General features: G+C 37.1%; 5 protein-coding genes and 1 non-coding gene across 10 annotated transcripts; 2 read left to right on the top strand and 4 right to left on the bottom strand.

Moving 5' to 3' along the window:
• The first annotated feature begins 382 nt into the window (after positions 1 to 382).
• Positions 383 to 4159, top strand: sowahd (sosondowah ankyrin repeat domain family d). Of its 5 annotated transcripts, none has more exons than XM_077236296.1 (2): positions 383 to 623; positions 1172 to 4159. In XM_077236296.1, exon 2 carries the CDS (start codon positions 1192 to 1194, stop codon positions 2269 to 2271), a length of 1080 nt encoding a protein of 359 aa, XP_077092411.1. In that variant the 5' UTR covers positions 383 to 623; positions 1172 to 1191; the 3' UTR covers positions 2272 to 4159. The 5 variants fall into 5 exon arrangements, with proteins under 5 accessions (XP_077092411.1, XP_077092407.1, XP_077092409.1 ...); XM_077236292.1 differs by having other exon boundaries at positions 421 to 623; positions 1079 to 4159; XM_077236294.1 differs by having other exon boundaries at positions 427 to 658; positions 1079 to 4159.
• rpl39 (ribosomal protein L39) lies at positions 2616 to 3916 on the bottom strand. The gene is made up of 3 exons (XM_077236297.1): positions 3737 to 3916; positions 3414 to 3517; positions 2616 to 2816 (listed from the first exon to the last, which is right to left on the bottom strand). Exons 1-3 carry the CDS (start codon positions 3899 to 3901, stop codon positions 2768 to 2770), a joined length of 318 nt encoding a protein of 105 aa, XP_077092412.1. The 5' UTR covers positions 3902 to 3916; the 3' UTR covers positions 2616 to 2767.
• Positions 3161 to 3292, bottom strand: LOC143744645 (small nucleolar RNA SNORA69). Its single transcript, XR_013205862.1, has one exon. It is a non-coding gene; the product is annotated as a small nucleolar RNA SNORA69 (small nucleolar RNA).
• Positions 4160 to 4491: 332 nt separating the features above from the next.
• upf3b (UPF3B regulator of nonsense mediated mRNA decay) lies at positions 4492 to 9708 on the bottom strand. The gene is made up of 10 exons (XM_077236290.1): positions 9475 to 9708; positions 8893 to 8999; positions 8701 to 8807; positions 8379 to 8477; positions 7550 to 7660; positions 6885 to 6928; positions 6552 to 6743; positions 5979 to 6139; positions 5543 to 5864; positions 4492 to 5464 (listed from the first exon to the last, which is right to left on the bottom strand). The coding sequence occupies exons 1-10, from the start codon at positions 9586 to 9588 to the stop codon at positions 5330 to 5332; spliced, it is 1392 nt and encodes a 463-aa protein (XP_077092405.1). The 5' UTR covers positions 9589 to 9708; the 3' UTR covers positions 4492 to 5329.
• Positions 9709 to 12089: 2381 nt separating this feature from the next.
• Positions 12090 to 12821, top strand: ndufa1 (NADH:ubiquinone oxidoreductase subunit A1). Its single transcript, XM_077236298.1, has 3 exons — positions 12090 to 12336; positions 12516 to 12605; positions 12729 to 12821. The coding sequence occupies exons 1-3, from the start codon at positions 12235 to 12237 to the stop codon at positions 12747 to 12749; spliced, it is 213 nt and encodes a 70-aa protein (XP_077092413.1). The 5' UTR covers positions 12090 to 12234; the 3' UTR covers positions 12750 to 12821.
• Positions 12822 to 14987: 2166 nt separating this feature from the next.
• Positions 14988 to 17864, bottom strand: nkap (NFKB activating protein). The gene is made up of 8 exons (XM_077236299.1): positions 17200 to 17864; positions 17018 to 17098; positions 16617 to 16681; positions 16398 to 16496; positions 16272 to 16311; positions 15989 to 16177; positions 15734 to 15883; positions 14988 to 15444 (listed from the first exon to the last, which is right to left on the bottom strand). Exons 1-8 carry the CDS (start codon positions 17514 to 17516, stop codon positions 15270 to 15272), a joined length of 1116 nt encoding a protein of 371 aa, XP_077092414.1. The 5' UTR covers positions 17517 to 17864; the 3' UTR covers positions 14988 to 15269.
• Between the last annotated feature and the right edge of the window lie 464 nt (positions 17865 to 18328).

The raw sequence follows: 18328 nt of genomic DNA on the forward strand, positions 1-18328 counted from the left end.
CCTAACGATTTTAATGCAAATAGGGAACGTACGTCTACTGACTTACCCGTTTAATAGTAATTCATTGTCCAATTTTCAGAAGCCCATCTAAACGGCCTATTTTATTTTCAGTATAATATTTAGGCATGATGTATATTATTCTAAATGTTACATATTAATATGTAGGAATATTATGAATGGCAATTTTGTTGCTTGAATGTGATTTATTTGAAAACTGACGTAACATTTTATAAATAAGTAATATAAAATCGATTTTATATCATTTATATTTTATATTAGACCTACATCGTTGGATTTGGTCAACTTTCTTTTCGATTCGGTCAGCCAGCTGAATAGACACAAGTGTCATGGGTTTAAGTGTTGATTTAGTCAGTGGTAGCTCTTTTTGAACTTTAGACTTTAGGGGAGGGTTTGAATGTCGGAAATGAACTGAGGAAAAACACACTTGAATCGTTTCGGTTAGCTCACAGAACTAATTTTCTGATTCTCGGAAAGGAAAAAAAAAATGCCGTTTAACTATAAGCTTTAAAAGGTTTGTGAAGGCCAGCTACCTATTTGGTTGAACTATGTAGACTGCTTTATTCAGAGGAACGAGAGAAGAAAGAGCTGTGTGCGGACAACAGGTGAGACGGCATCTGATGAATCACCTCAGATACAGGTTAGATTCACTGACTCTTATCAATAATTACAATTCTCGTAAAACATTTCGAGAAGGACAAAAGATAATGTTCGATGAAATTTTATTTTTCTTACTTTAATCAGAGGTAAATCGACACACTGAAGCTAAACTACGAGATTATATTAAAATATTAAATAATGTGATATATTAGTGTAGCCTAATATAAAATAGTAGCCTACATTACTGTGAATGTTTTGTTTTAAAAACAAATGTAAAAAGGGGAACACAAATGAGGAAGTGCTTGTTTTCCCCCAATATAAAACAAAACCATTCATGTTTGCATATAGCCTAAATAGCGATCCTTTTAAAGATTTTTTTAAGATTTTGATTATTATTGTTTATTATAATAATTGAACTTATTCCATTTAAGCATGTTATGTTCCTTTCCCCCCCACCCAGATTTGAACATAGCCTAGAAAAGTGAATAGGCTATAAGGAAGATGTTTTTCTCTGGTTATGTAAGCCTTTTCAGTTTGGATCTTATCTAAATAGTTTCCCAGGGATCCGCCAGTATGTATGAGGGGAGCAGCAGTGGGCCCATCAAGACTGAGGAACAATTGTATACCCCTGTGGGAGAAGCAGCACTGCTCTCAGAAGAACCAAAAGATTCAGACTGTAAAGCCTCAGGCAGTAATGGAAGTAATTCAGATTCCCTTAAAAACAGGATAACAAGCCAGTTCCGCTCAAATCTTGAAGAGCGATTCTCAAGACATGGAGCTCGACCCGTGTCTCCTGCGTTCAGCAGCGCCTCCTCGCGCAGATCCAGACTTCAGAAACAGCTGGAGGTCTGCAGTGAACCGGGCAACAGCAGCAGCGCCTCCCGCAGAACATCCGTCGATGCTTCGGAGAAGGGCTCCCTCACGCCCGCTATGCGTAAAAAGTATTTAAAAGAGCTGCTTCTGAATAACAGATCTGGATTGTCAAGCATTTTATCATCCAAACACAAATCGTCAAAAGAAGAGGAGGAGGAGGCAACGAATGGAGACACAATGAACTGTGGCGCGCTCTGGGCTTTGGATCCCATGGAGCACGCGTGGATGCTCTCTGTTGTGGATGGGAATTATGAGACCATAGTGGAATTCCTCGCTGAAGATCGAGATTTATTGAGCAGAAAAGACTTTATTAGTGGTTTTACTGCTTTACACTGGTTGGCCAAAAATGGAAAGGATGAGACACTGATTAAGCTTCTCAGGCACGCTGAAAAAGAGGGGCTGTCAGTGAATGTGAATTTGAGAGGCAGTGGAGGTCTGACGCCTCTCCACTTGGCTGCCATGCATGACCAGTACATGGTTATGAAGATTTTGGTGGGTGCATTCAGTGCTAATGTAGACATCATGGACTACAATGGGAAAAGAGCATGGCAGTATCTTAAAGACAACGCACCAAATGAAATTAAAGAGCTTCTGGGAGCCTGTGACGATGAATACTTCTGGATTTTGAACGTGAATAACAGTGCAAGTCAAGCACAAGCAGTTGAAGCACATGCTCAAGAAAATAGAATCGAGGTGGACAGCTCAGGAGGAATTGCACACAAGCGGTTCACTACATTTAAGAGGCTGTTGTACAACATTGGTCTGCTTGAAAAGATCTGAGACTAAAGCCAAAGCATGTTTGTTGGGTCATTAAACACCAAGTTGAAATGTTTTTATTAGTAACAAGATTTGTATGATAATATGACAACTACTTAACCTGATGAATGTTATGTTTTATAATTTAATCTTTTTAATAAACCAAATTACAAGGAACTTAGAGACATTTTTATAAATAAACAATGTTTATCCTTGGTAAGAATGAGCCTAAATGCTCAGAGAAAAACAATGAAAGGTGTTCATTAGTATAACACTTGATTCTTGTGCAAGACCACAACCTTTTGCAGAAACAACAATTGGAAAACTTTGAATGGATTTTTTTTAAACAAGGATCCACATAATTCTGGTTCGATGACAAATCTTTTATTTAGGAAAGACATAACCAGAATATCTGTACAAAAGAGACTTGTTCCAGATAGCATGGCTTCTCTCCAGCTCTGGATGAGTTGGTGGTCCTGGCAAGGAACAGATGGAGGGGGGATGCTGAAGTAAATCTTGTTTACAAGCCCAGCTTGGTCCTTCTCCAGTGTCTCCTCTTGGAGTTGTATCTGCAAAAAGATTTGCAAATGTAAAGCATCACACAGGATCACAGCCATTAAAATGAATTACACAAGACTCCCAAGGTTTTTCTTGTAAACTGCACTGCTCTAAAACTAAAAATAGTGTGGCACAAAACCATGAATAAGACGGTTTAAAGTATAAGGAATAGAAAACTTTATCCAAGCAAATGTAAGTTTAAATGGTCACAAAATTAAGTCACTACCCATATCACTTAAATGCATTGTTAACATAGCAGCAACTAAAGTACTGAAAACAAGCAAGCTAAAGTTGCTTGATATGCATATACATTTCTAACGAGGGCATTAATCTTTAAACTTTTTTAAATCCTATGAAATGTCTCCACAACAGAGCCTTCACACGTCATATGGGAGATGACAGTACTCATGACTACTGTAGATGATGCTCTCAGCAGGATAATGGCAGTACTCCCACAAAATTGAGCACTGTAATTGCGTCCTGCTTTCGTTTGGCTACTATAAACTAAAGGACAAGAAAACAAGGGCTAACTAGCAATTCAAGACTGTAGTTGCGGGCGTAGTTTAGCAGCGGCAAATAAAACCTACTGCACAACCAAGTCAACATACCTGATCTTGTTGCCAGTTTTCATCCTAATCCACTGTGGAATCGGCCTGTTCTGCTTCTGCTTCTTGGCGAGGAAGCGTTTGATTCTGAAGGTCTTGTGTGACGCCTGGAATATAAATGTGAAGCACACATGCTTAGGCAATCTGCGATGGCTAAAGTTTGTCATCCCACGACACATCGTCGGTGAGATATTTCATTATTTATCGAACAGTGATCTGTTCAATATTAAACACCACCAAATAAGAACTTCAACTTGCACAGAAAAATGAAGAGCTGTGCAGGAAAACAATTACATGTTGGACGATGTTTTAAGATTCTCACTTACCATTTCGGAGATGGCTATCCGTTCACCACTATGGCGGTAGTCGAAGAGAAGGAACCATGGGAAACGCAAGCACTGTATATCCGAGTCATGAACAGAGCTACTCCTTCTCACCACAGCGCCGTCCAGTGGATCCACGGAGCACAAGCTACTGCGTAATGCTGACATCTCCCAATATTAACTCGATGTTTCGCCTTTTGAAAAATAGCAGCTGTATATGTTTTTCTCCATCCAGCCAATGTATGTCTCTTTAAAACCTTAAAACCTCTGGGCCATTCAGAGAAAAATATGCATTTTATGTCACTCCCTCATGAATATATGTGCAAACAAACAATGATATTAACAATGGAAAAACTGACACCAACGTGTATGTTAGCAACTGAATTTTTATTTTATACTTCAATAAAAATATAAAGATTCCTACGAGATTTTGTCTCTTCAATAAAGTATCCTCTCTTTTTTATCACTTTGTTGTTAAACTTCTGTCAACCTTGTTACTATGTAAACAACAATTGAAATTTAATCATTTATTTTAATCAGCTTTAAATGATTAGCTATATTTCACCCTAAATATTAGATTATAGATTTAGTTTAAGATGATGTAGTTGCAAATAACATTCAAATACATCTTTGTCTGATAAAATCTTAGAGAAACATACTTTAAAATTAAACTTTTATAAATAAAAAAAGGCATCTATTTCATGGAATATAAAAAAAAATTAACCAAACAAATGTAACATACAAATAAAACGAAACACTTGAAGTAACACATTGGTTGTTCATTTATTGTCTTTTTGGATTTCTCTTCACATTTTGACAAAGCTGCAACTATAAAAGGAAAAAAAAAGCTGTTTTGAGTTAAGGATTGGTTACAATGAAACATACAATTGGATGACAGCACATGTGACCATTTCCTAACTAGAGGATTGCAGAGTGGTATGATATGCTTCAATTCCAAAACTATAAAAGGCCACATCTGTTTTTGCATATAATTTAATCGACTTGCAGAAAAGAACTAACAGTGATCAAGGCATCAGCATCATAAAGCATGGCTTTTTCCACCTGACCACTCCCAAATCAGAATAGAAATGGCTGCAGGCTACATCCATGCTCATAGAACCCAAATTCATTACTGATTGTCTGAAGTGAAATGCACTGTATGATACCAGATAGAAGGGTTCAGGAAAGGCGTGAAAAATCTTTCTAAAGCGGAGCAGTGAGAAATCTTGAGCAAGCCAGACCAGACCTTTTATTAACTATGAAACAGAAAAGCAGGAGAAGTAAAACAAGTTTGGCTGTGTACCAAAAGTAAGGCCACTTTAAGTTATCATGGTCCAATCACTTCTCTCGTGGTTATGCCCCGTTACTCAAATCTAACCGTCGGTTAGGACTTGCCTTGCTCATGAACAGGAACTCATTCAGGCACTGGAGGGCAACAGGTATGTTCTCCCGTGTCAGTGACGAGAGTTTTTAGTTTATTTTATGTGTGGGGATTTCTTTTGCTGGCAGCACCATGTTTTTGAGGTGTTTGTCCTGACTAGAACAGAGACCCTCCTCTCTCTCGAGACATCATTTCATGCTAGCATAGCTGCTTCCTCACTCGGCCGCTTTCTCTTGGCTATTCTTGGACTCCCGCTCAGCCCTCCTGTCCGCTGCCTGTCCATCTTCACCTCCTCCTCCCCGAGTACGGGTCCTCGCCCCAGGCTGGTACAGCTGAATCGCAGGCCGATCCTAAGTCAGAAATGTAAAATGAACTATTAGCCATATGTAAATTAAATGAGTGATAAAGTATCAAAAAAGAGCATGTACCTTATTTCTCAAACGATCCTTTTTGGCACTGTCTTCCTTTTTGTTGTCCTTTGATGGCTTTTCAGGATGAGCATTAACTGAGGACTCTCCAGTGTTTTCATGCTTTCTTTTCTCCCAAACACGCTCCTTGTCCTTCTTCCCTTCCTCCTCTCTCTTTTTGTAGGTGTTTTCTCCATCCTGACGTTCCCTTCTCCTCCTTCGTTCCTCATCCTGCCTTCTGAAACGTTCTTTTTCTTTTTGTCTTCGCTCTCTGTCTCTGTCCCGGTCTCTCTCTCTGTCTCCATCACGATCTCTGTAATCTTTATGCGCACTATCCTCTGATCTGCATATTGACAGTGATTTGAAAATAAGAGAGGAAGACTTGGAAAGTCAAAGATGAATTGAGTAAGTCTGGGAATGTTTTTCATCTATGCAAGTGTCGAGTGCAACCACTTACTTGCTCCCCTTCTCCTCTCTGTGTTCACCATTCTGTCGCTTCCTCATCTCTCCTCCTCCTGGAGGTCGATCTTCCTTCTGTTTCTCTCGGTCTTGTTTCTTAGGCTTGTCTTTTAGCTTCTCAGTATCACCATTGTCTGCTTTCTCTGGTTTTCTTAAGAGCTAAAAGACAAAAAAACAGGACCTTACATTACTGTTCAAAAGTTGAGGCAAGTAAGACTTTTTTTTTTTTAGTAAATTAAAACTTTTATTCAGCAAGGAAGCATACAACTAATCAAAAATGACAATGAAGACATCTATAATCTTACAAAATATTTCTATTTGAAACAAATGCTGTTTTTAACTTATAATTCATCATGGTTTCCACAAAAATATTAAGCAGCACACATTTTTTCAACATTTATAATAAATTTTCTTGAGCAGTGAGTCAGGATATTAGGATCATTTCTGAAGGATCATGTGACACTGAAGACTGGAGTAATGATGCTGAATAATGTGCATAAAGTGTGTTCTTTCAGTAATAAAACTATAGAAATTAATCAAGGTAGTCAATAATATTTACATAGTTACATACCTTGATTTTTGGCTGTTCATCTTTAGGTTGGTCCTTATCCTTATCAGATGCCTTTTCTCCCTTTTTCAATTTCTCAGCCTCTTTTCTTTTTCTTCTGTCCTCCTCTCTCCACTTACGCCGTTCTTCATCTCGCAGGCGTTTGCGTTCTAACTCTCTCCGTCTCCTCTCTTCTTTCTTCTCTTCTCTAATTCTCTGGGAAAGACAGGATGAGAGTGCATAAACACACTACACATACAGTATGGCATATTGTATGTTTGGAAACCAAATTAACTGGTGAAAGAAAGGCTAATGAATTATGCAATTACATCAGTAAATATTACACCCTCACTTTACCTGTTTATTCTTAAGGAAGTCCAAGAGAGGTGTCGTTTTTTTAGCTGGGGAAAGAATATTTTGAAAAGATTATTTAAATGAAGAGTGAAAACTAAATCAAGTTGTTAAGGTTTAAGAATGGAAGCTTGTTTCAATACAAAAGTTAATTGCGACTTTTTATCTCACAATTCCTACTTTTTTCCCCGCAATTGTGGGTGTACATCTTATAATTCTGACCTTTTTTTTTTATCAATGCGAGTTATATAAAATTGCGAGTTAAGGTACCGCACAAACAAATGCCAACAAGGTGTAATACCCTGTCTGCGTCTGTTGGCATTGGTTGAGGTTTGTTTTCACCCGAATTAACATGTTCAATCGGTGTTTGTTGGTGTCTGTTGCGGCAGTGTGAACATTAAAGCTATTTTTCATAAAATTCTAAATCCAACTGCAGACTTGTTTGTTGTTTTTTGGCATTTGTCTGTGTGGTGTAAATTAGTCTTTATATGACTTTATAACTTGTAATTGCAAGTAAATATCTCGCAATTCTGACTTTTTTCTCAGATGTAAACTTGCAATTGCAAGAAAAAAAGTCTGAATTCTGAGATTTTGCAATCACCAACTACCTTTTTTTAAAGTTTCCAGTTTTAAAGTTTTCCAAAAAGTTTACTTTTTGTGCTGAAACTCACCACTGTTTTCCTTTGTTCTGGCCTCTATTTCCTCAAGTAAGGTCTCAGGATTGGAAGGAAATTTCTCCTCATCACCATTGTAGAACTCCAAAAACTTTTTGTAATCAGCATCTAATAAGAAACAGGTATGAGTAAGCATGAATCTGAAATTCCGATCATCTTTTCTCCCCTATTGTGATGTATATCCAAATGAAGCTGCTTTTCAAATGAGACTTTTTTTTTACCCTCAGTTTCACAGAGAAGGCTTAACGGGACATTGTGTAGGAATTTCTCCCATCTAGCGGTAAAATGGTATTTTGCATTCAAACAAGTTGTGCTCTCCAGCGCCTCGCTTTTTCTAATGCGTGTTGTATCTACGGTAGCTGTTATGTACCAAAAAGCTATGACAGGATGTCTTCTAATAAAAGCTACTTAAATGTCCTAATTGAACTGAGGAATAATCCTGGCTCTATCTAAGCCCTGTCTGTGAAACCAGACGGTAGTGCGGAAATTGATTATGTCCATCGGGATACTGATTGGATTATTGTTGTTTGTGAATTGCTGCGATCTTGTGAATGACAGGTTGCTGGAGGGGAGGGATTATTGTCCAGCCCTTGCACCTGTGCCCATGTCATCAGAGACGAAAAGAGGTGTCATTGTGAGGGGAGGGGACTTTAATGCATTTGAACGAATATTACGAGGGCACATCGATAAAAAAAAAAGATGTAGACGGACAGATCAATTATGAAGTAATAAACACAGAAATATACCATATAAAATAAGGATTGTCAAATTTGATTTCATGGTGACTAACGCCTTCCCTGTGTTAACTATTGTTTGCAATGATTACCATCTTCAATTGTTCCACTTTTGGCATCCTTCTTCTTGCTTCTTTTCTTAGCAACTTTCTGGAATGGTGCAAACTCAACAATGGCAGGATATTCTTGTCCTATAACATGCAAAAAGCAACAAAAAATGTTTTTTTTGTTTGTTTGTTTTAACTGTAGAAGTTCAACAGCATGAGGCATAAAAATCGAGAATAATAATCATAATGATGAATTATTAGAAATCTTTACATTTAAGGTAAAACGTTGCACAAGTTTGATTCCTAAAAAGACTGATTAGTGAGTAAATATTGAATACTGGAAATAATAATGACATAAAAGCCAAACCTCGATTATCAATGAAGACGTAGCCATCAAAACGGTCTCTAAAGAGAAGTACGTCATCTTGATTTTTGAAATTCAGATATGCTCTTGCAAACAGATGAGGGAAAAGACTGCAGATAAACAAACACTTTGATCAGACATACAATACCTTTTATTTGTGTAACTTTTCTTTTATGAAATACAGCACATACAAACCTAGTATCACTTGAGAAAAACTCCAGGTAATCTAGCTCTGGAAGAGGCTGCAGTTGTTCCTCTAAGTCTTCTTTAGTTAGACTTGGAGGCAGACGTCGGATCACAATCTAAAATAATGGTTATTAAAATATATATTGAAATTAATTGCATATGTACAATTCATATATGTTTATACACTGTAGAACCCATACGACACATAAGTTTGCGTGGTTAAGAGTGGAAGAGTTAGAATTGTTAACATAACATGTTGAAATAATGGAATAAAATAATGTCCATCGTACTTTACATGCCACTGTGTAGGCTATATGATTCTTCTCTATTATTGTGCTAAGTTAACAATGTGCCAAATCCCCGCAGTGATAGAACACTTTGACAGGAGGATTTGCTAACTAGAGTGTTCAAGCATTTTCATCTGCAACGTTTAAATCAAACAGCGAATAATATGTAAACATATTACTAGAAATACAGACACATACAATAATTTATAGTATTTCAAATGAATGCGCCTAGCTGCTTTGTTCGTAACGTTAGGCTATTTGTAGCAGGAATGTAGCCAGCTAAGTTAGCCTGCTAACTAATTACCTTTGTCATAGCTTCCTTCTTCTCTTTATTTGGCTTCTCTGGTTTGTCATTTTCATCACATTTTATTTCCACTTTCCATTCTCTGGGACGCGTGTTTTCCTTGTCCTCCTTCATGATCCCTTGCCAACTTTTGCAACGATGTCTGACTTCGTTTGTTTCTTGTTGTCGTTTCTGCTATCTCTCTATTGCCCAACTTTCCGCAGTTGTTTCTCTGTAACACCAGCAGGCGTCTCTGATTGGCTACGGCTCATGACGCAAAGAGTCGCTTCAATTTTCCCAATAATTGTAAGTTTGTTTTATAAGCATAAGAGTTTATTTCTGAAAACTTTGTTCGACAAGGTGATCCTTTTGGTCGGGCAGTTGTTGAATTATCAGGGGTATTTAATGACTTGTGACTTACATTTTAATTTCCCAGTATCCCCCAAAGAATTTGCCTCTATAATTGGTGCTATCTCTCCTGGTGTATTTTCCTTATTTAGTTGTATTTCATACACTACACATGTCTCTTTATTACATCCATCTGACCCTTTCTGAGGTAAAATTTGTTTAACAATAATAAGGCTATATGTTCTCTATTTCACCTACTATATTTTTCATTACAAATAATATCAGGGGTATTTTACCTTGCTAAGCACATATTTTACCCTGCTAAGCATTTTATATCCATTCTCTATCATCCCTAATCATACCTAACCCGATGGTCGAGATATATCCACCTGCAGACCCGCAGCACCACCAGTTTCAGAACCCCAGCGCCAGAACCGGAAGTGAGGGACGGAATTATTATTATTGCATTGTAGTTATTTTTGCAGGATGTAAGGACAAAATGGGCCTGAGAGTGAATTCCTCATTTGATACATTGTAAGTTAAATTTATACAGTACTGTTGTGATAAAATGGGCCTAGAGGTGAATTGCCCATTTGTTGTAAACATTTTTTATTGTTTCTTTTAAAACAATGCCGAGTTTTCTCTCTCTTTTTAGATTTTTGACATTATTATTTTACATAAAGAAAAATGCATGCTGCACATGTTCTTTTGAAATAAAGTATATTTTATATAAAATGCCCATACGTTTTTTTTTAAATTAAACAATCAAAACCAGGCATTGCAAATTCATATTAACAATAAATACCTTCAATATCTCAACCATTTAAAAAAAATTAAACACAATAAATAAATAAATAAATAAATAGAACATAAAATATCACAGAGGTCTAACTCAGTTATCAAATTGTGTATAATTTTGAAAACCTCCAAGGCTTGTCTTGTTTTTATATCTTTCAAAGCTTTCTTATACAGAGTTAACTCCTTCATAAAAAACAAAAACAAAGGTCTTACCTTCATAAATCTACACTTATGTATAAACTGAGAGAGTGAGAGAGTGTGAGAGTGTGAGAGTGTGAGAGAGAGAGAGAGAGAGTGTGAGAGAGAGAGAGAGAGAGTGTGAGAGAGAGTGTGAGAGAGTGTCTGTTCGTGTGTATGTGCGTGTCACAAATCATAAATTGTTTCTTCAACTTATTAAAATATCTTACTTTACTGCAACTATCTGTTTCTGCTTCTTTATTATATTTATAGTGTGTGATTTATAAAATACATTATATCCTTCATCACACATAATGTGTCTGGTCACTTTATATCTTATATCAGAATATTATATTACTGTTAAGCCTACTATGGATATTAAAATACGCCGAACCATGTGTCCTGCATCATAGCTACATGAATGACCTTTGCAGCAAAAAAAACCGCGTGAAAATCAGTTCAGTATTCAGTGAAATATGATTAATTTAATGCGCTGACAACTCATTTCACCTGCCATTCAGATTACACTGAGCGGAGCGGGTGACCGGTTTAAGATGGCGGCTCCAATTCTCGTCCGTGCCAATAGGCAGTAGCGGTCGATAGGGCGTCTACCTATATGATGTCTATGGGTGTTAGAATGTAAGCTTCGCCCCTTACTTCCGGTTCTGGCGCAGGGGTTGTCGCCCACAGCAACGGTCGAAGGTTGTCGCGGGTCTGCACTGCAGCCATTAATCTGCAACGTTAGTTGTTAAAGCAAGAGCCACCATAGACATCATATAGATAGACGCCCTATCGACCGCTACTGCCTATTGGCGCGGACGAGCCGTGGGGCCGCCATCTTAAACCGGTCACCTGCTCCGCTCAGTGTAATCTGTTTGGCTGGTGCAATGAGCTGTCAGCGCATTTAATTAATCATATCTCACTGAATACCGAACTGATTTTCACGCGAGTTTTTTTGCTGCAACGGTCATACACGTAGCTACGATACAGGACACATTGAATATTTTACTCACAAAATACAAACAATAGTACGGTAATGTTAAATGTTAAATCTTACTTGTGAAAAGTAATCCCCGAGTGATGGTCCGCCGATTTGAGCAGGAATATGCTGCACAGTGCTCTGGCATCTACTGCTGCTATGCAACGCAAATAGGAGTATGACCGGTTTAAGATGGCGGTCGAATTTCTTGCGCCACAGCGGCCAATAGGGCATCTAGTCTCTATATGATGTCTATGAGAGCCACCATGTGGCGCTGCAGTATTACAGGCGAGGTTTTGACACGCGGAAGTGAATTATACAGTTCTCGGAAGTTGTCTATGTGACCGTCATATCATAAGGGCAGACATTTTGCCCCATGTAAACGACAATTTTGCAAGAACTTTTTTGGAAAACATTAAATAAACCGTATCCGCTTTAACAATTTCTTTCGGTTTTTACAGTCATATTTCACCACAATCATGTGGTACGAGATATTGCCTGGTTTTGCTATTATGACAGTTTGTCTGATCATTCCTGGTGTTGCAACTGCTCAAATCCAGAAGTTCACAAACGGTGGAAAGGTGAGTGATGATGATGAATAATGTTTCGTCAAATTCTAGTCATTGAGTATATGCTTTAGTGAATCTTTCGTTTAAATCTTTTAATTTCAACGTTTGTTCTATCCTGACATTTTACGGAAAAATCTGTATGCCCTTTGTGATGTCTGCAGCACTTAATCCACTTGTTCTTTAACTCATAGGAAAAGCGGATTGCACGGGCTCCCTATCACTGGTATTTAATGGAGAGAGACAAGAGAGTGTCTGGAAGTGGTGAACATTACCGACCCAAGGTAAAAAATAGAAATAAAAAAAATGTATTAGCTTGTGTAAATATGTATCTGTACTAGCAATATGCTTAACAAAAGCAGGTGTTGTAATATTTTTCTGTTTGTTTGTTGTTGTTGTTTTCACAGGGACTTGAAAACATCAAGTGAAGAGCCAACCAGATGAAACTGAAATGTACATTTTGTCGAGCCGTCTATTAAATTTATGTCTTTAAATTATTACATTGGTTGCTGTTGTCGCATTTTTTCATATTTGAAATAGCTTCATAAGAGTTGTTGCATCATTCTGTTTTGATGCTCGTCCACTTCGGTGTGAATATACATTTGGATATGATTGTTTTGCATGGTTTACTGTATTAGATTTATGGAACGGGGTCAGATTTTATACCCTTAACCCAATTAACTTAATTGTGATGCCAAAATTCAAGTGGCACATTAAAAACATTTAAGTAAGAAACTTTTTGTCACTTCAACTTCACTTCTACACACATAATATATACTCCACTCCACAGTCTACAAAATGTGCAAAGTACTTTAAATTGATCAATTATAATTATTTTAATGCATCTACAGAATGCTTGAAAGTATACGAAGTACACGTAATGTGCTTTAACAGGCTGTAATATGTTTATGTAATAAACAGGCTGCATAGAGTCCTTTGACAGCATCAAATGGAGTATCAGTAGACAATAGACAGTATGAGATACAATAAGCAGACAAATTGTACTGAAGTAAGAACACTTATTTTGTAAAGAGAATAATGTATGCTTTTTACGTCCATTTAGAAGTCAGTGGAGACAATTAAGATGGCGATCAAGAAGCAAGCACACATTACATATTCTTTTCCAAATAATGCTTACAGCAGTGGCTCTTACTGTCAGATAATTGTGACTTCCAGGCCTGGAAAAGTCATAAAAATGACTTGGGAATGTGCATTTCTAGTTAAGCTCAGCTCTACTAAAAATCTCATTGTGTATCTGTGGCGAGCAGGACGTGAGAGAGAACGGCGCGAGGCCGGTGGCGTGAGTGATAATGAATGTGAGACGCAAAGGTCTCGCATCTCTGACGGAGGAGCGAACACGGTGAAGATCGAGAGGAACAGGCCTGATTTTATTTTGTGTTTTGTTTCTGTTTTGTGTGGCCAGCAGTCATCCGTGAGGGGCTGCTGGCTTATACTTTTGTTTCCGTATTTGTTTTATTTTGTGATTGAATTTTTTAAATGTTCGCCGCTTCCAGCCTTCTTAACCGGAATCTTGAACATTGCTACAATATTGTTATTTGTAAATGCAATCTTAGATAAACATTTTTTTTTAATCCTTATCCAGTAGCTCACATGAGGTATAGAAATTCATTGGTCAAATAATAATGGGAACTTTGACTTTTATTACAGGGACATTTACTGTTCTTGAATGTAAAAATCCAGTATTTTATAGTTATATAGTTACCTGTACTTAAGTATACTTTTTGAGTGGCTGTACTTCACTTGAGTATTATTTTTTCTGTAAATTTTTTAACTTCACTACATTTGAAAGACAAATATCGTACTTTTTACTCCACTACAATTCTGTCAAGGTCCTTGAGTAGAAAGTAGTAACTAGTAACGTCAATCAGGGGATGATTTTGGTTGAAAAGGAAAGTAGGGTTGACGTCAGAACCTTGGTTTCTGACGTCAACCCGATTTTCATTTTCAACCACAATACAACGTCTGTCCAACGTCAATCTAGTGTTGAATTCTGACATCAACCCGATTTTCATTTTCAACCACAATACAACGTCTGTCCAACGTCAATCTAGTGTTGAATTCTGACATCAACCTGATTTTCATTTTCAACGTTGGGTTTGGTCTTCTAAATGCGAATTTTGTCATTGTTTTGGAGGACACTAGCTTATAGATAACAGTAAGGCTAACATAAGGTACTTATTACATACAACAACAATAATAAAACAATACATTTACATTTAATTTAGATGCTGAAGTAGACCTACTTTTACAAACAAGTACTTCTGTGCTTTTACTTAAGTAAAAATCGGTATTTACAACTTTTACTTGTAACAGAGTAATATTTGACCAGTAGTATCTGTACTTTTACTCAAGTAAGGAAGTTGTGTACTTTGTCCACCTTTGATAGTATATACTTCCTATGTTGCCATGTAAAATGTTTATATGGATGGTTAATAATACTCTAAATGCACTACATATACTCAACTTAAATTAAATAATTCTTAAGAAAAGGAATATTGTTGAAAGTTACTGCAATTAGATATTCAAAGTACAGATCTTATAAACAAAGACTATAGTTTAACTAACCTCACAAGGTTAACACAGGGTTATTTATTACTAAAAAAGTAAATTCTCATAGTTAATGAAAGTTCCAGCATGACAGTGGATCACATGACCATTCTGTTTATTTAGATGCAAAAAAACATATCACATTAAGGGTTTTGCAGTGGGTAATCATTTGAGTTCTACTGGTCACAATTATTCCTTACTTGTAGTTAAAAATCATTTTACACAACAATATTAGTTCACAAGCCTCTCACTGTGTATTGCACAGGAGGATGTCCAAGCAGAGGAAACAATTCTTTCAGTAAAATCTGTCTTAATAATTGTTTAAGTTTAAAAAGAAAAATAAGGACAAACAAACTGAAAATATAATTCTGCAGGACAGTCTACTTCTCATCTTTGCCTTTAGTTTTTCTGTACACCATTTCTCTGAAGCTTGAAAGGATTTTGCTCTCCCTCTTTCTCCTTTCCTCTTGGTTAAAGGATGCAAGCGCTCTCTTCTCATCAGCACTATAGATCTGGTTTTCCTTTCTCAGACGCACAGCCTCCATACGCCGATGTCTGAGGGAATAGTAGCATATAAAAATAAACTACCATTCAAAAGTTTGGGGTCGGTATTTAGTTAAGTTTTGTCACATTTATTTGAAATCAATACATTTAAAACAGTATTTTTGTGAAATATTTTAAACAATTTAAAATATCTGTTTTCTATTGTAATATATTTTAAAATGTACTTTATTCCTGTAAAGGCAAAGCTGAGTTTTCTAAATAAAAATAAAAGTATTAATTTCTTTCAAAAAACTGACCCTAAACTATAGAACGATAATGTACATGTATAAAAGCTTCATACCTGCTTCCACTCATGACAAAGCCAGATTTTTCAAACTCCGCAATCTCATCACTAGTCAAGCCGATTTCACCTCTTCTCGGAATACGTTTTCCTGCTTTGACAAACTCTGCCATGGCAGCACCTTCACCTGGTAGCAAAGCATGGCCAAAACTATAGAAAAAAATGATAGGGCAGAAACATTCAGGATCAAACATGATATAAAAACAGCGACCGTTATAATTAAGCAACAAAGTGAAGTAGGAATCAAATACTAACTCTAAAGGTTTATCATCTTGGGACAGGTGAGTGAGAGGAGCTTCAGGTCCAACAACATTTTCTCCAACACCAGTCTTCTCCACCCATGAGATTTCATTGACATCCTCTTCTTCTTCCTCTGAATGTTCACTGCTAGAGCTACTGGACTCCTTGTGATTCTTCTTCGCCTTCTTCTTCTTTGACTTCTTCCTGTGAGGACAAAATCATGCTACTGTATAAAATGCTCATTTTGATTGCTGATTTAGAACATGATACGTACTACAAATGAAAACAAGATTCTTACTTTTTACTTTTCTTCTTTTTTTTCTTCTTTTTCATCTCTTCTGCAAAACAAGCAAGAAAACATTTCATATAATCGTACATATCATAAGACAAGACACGTTTTAGAACAAAGATTTATGCCTCAAACCTTCCGAATCACTTTCTGACTCGCTGTCCTCTGAGTGCTTCCTGTTTTTCCTCTTCTTTGATTTCTTCTTCTTCTTCTTTTTCTTTTTCTTCTTTTCCTCTGTGGGCATGAAATCAGACATTTAGATGATTTATTCAACAACTTCCAGGTCACGTTCAGAAAACATGTTATTATGCAAAAACGCATTGAGCGACACTGAGATTTTAAAGAATAATTTACCCTCTGAACTTGAATCAGAGCTGCTGTTCTTCACGTCCTCTTCTACAGGAGTGTGTTCGTCTGAGCTATTACAAGAGATCAGATGAAAATGTTGAAGCACATGGAGTATATGACGAATATTACTGTGTGAATACACTATTTTAGGGTTTTAACTAAATTCTTGCTATTGTGAAAAGGTACTAAATATGTGATGACAGCTTAGTGACAATGAAGTGCAGATTTGGCTAGCATGAGTGTCAAAATAAAGGTGCATCTTAAAAATGTATCTACATTTGTTTTGAGTTGCATTAATTCATCATATCGTCATTTGATTGATTGACACCTATAATGCTTAATGACACAGATATTAAAACAGTATAGACAGTGAGTAATGACATATGTGGTATTCAATATGTACTCACTCAGGTTCTCTGACTCTTGGAGAATATCCCCAGACCTCAGGACATCCCAGTTCACCAATTCTCTCGCGTTCCTGCAGACGCCTTGATAGAAAAGACAGAAGGAGATTAAATGCCACCGCCTTTGTATGTTACTACAGTACAGACAATTTCTAGCACAAGTGTAGAGAACATATGTGTCTAACCTTGCGATGAAGGCGTCTTGTCTCTGTCGTTGGGCATCATCTCTCTTTTCGTAGTAATCGGATCTTGATCCAGCACCGTGTTCTCTGTCTCTCTGATCTGACCAATTTATCCGATCTCTTTCCCTTGACCTCGAGCGACTGCGAGAACCGCCAAATCGAAACCGGTTTCTGTTCCTCTCTTTATCGATGTATCGCAATTTGTGGTCGTCTTCGTGGTCGTTTCTGTGGTTCTTCAGCCCTCGGTTCTCCGGTGAGCGGCTGTCTCGGCGTCTCTTCGGGCTCACGGGGCCTGAATATTTTACGTCCAGCTCGGGCATTACTATAATCTGTCTTATTAACTTTGACGTGTTAATTTAAGTTTTACTTTCCTATATAAAGTTAGGTCAAAAACGTCGTGTTAATTACATTTTGTTGTGATGTCGCAGTCACCAAGAACTACAACTAGCAAAGCTATTCTAGCTAACGTAGATCAGCGAACTGCGATTTCAAGTTCTTTAACTACTGAGACAAAAAGTGTTAATTTATATAAATTATGGTTGTGTTGAGACTCACCACAAAACCTGTAAACAACTTAAACGCGGGCCATGGGACCAAAATAGCGTCGTTGAATTACTGCTTGTGTTTACGTTTCCGTTACGCTAAATTCTTCTATCATGAAGAATTGTGAGAAGACACACACAATACCGCCCCCTGGAGACCTGGACAAAATGGCCCTCCACTCCAATCTGTGCTGGATTCCTATTTAATGTACTGGGAAATGCGTGTTGATTTTATCAATTGTCCTTGCAAGTATGATGACTATGACAGATATATATGGGTTACCTTATAGTGTATTTGACAGGATGGAAGCTTTGCTACATGTGAAAAAAGTTAACAGATTAACAGACCTGTGTGTTCTCCATATTTTTTTCAAAATTGCATTTATTTTTTTAATTTATTATTTATTTGGACTTTAAGTTTTGACTCAAAAGCTGATAGTTACTGAGAGATATACGCCTGGTGCAAACGTACCCATTTAGACAACCCGCCCAATCTATACCGGCAACAGTGGCGGTTCTAGACCATTTCAACTGGGGGGGCCAAGCTGGGGCAAGTTGTACTGTTAGAGGGGCCAGTTACATTTAGACCT

The sequence above is a fragment of the Siphateles boraxobius genome, unplaced genomic scaffold (assembly GCF_051911475.1).
Source record: "Siphateles boraxobius isolate OS27281-9 unplaced genomic scaffold, OSU_SipBor_1 2, whole genome shotgun sequence".
Taxonomy (NCBI): domain Eukaryota; kingdom Metazoa; phylum Chordata; class Actinopteri; order Cypriniformes; family Leuciscidae; genus Siphateles; species Siphateles boraxobius.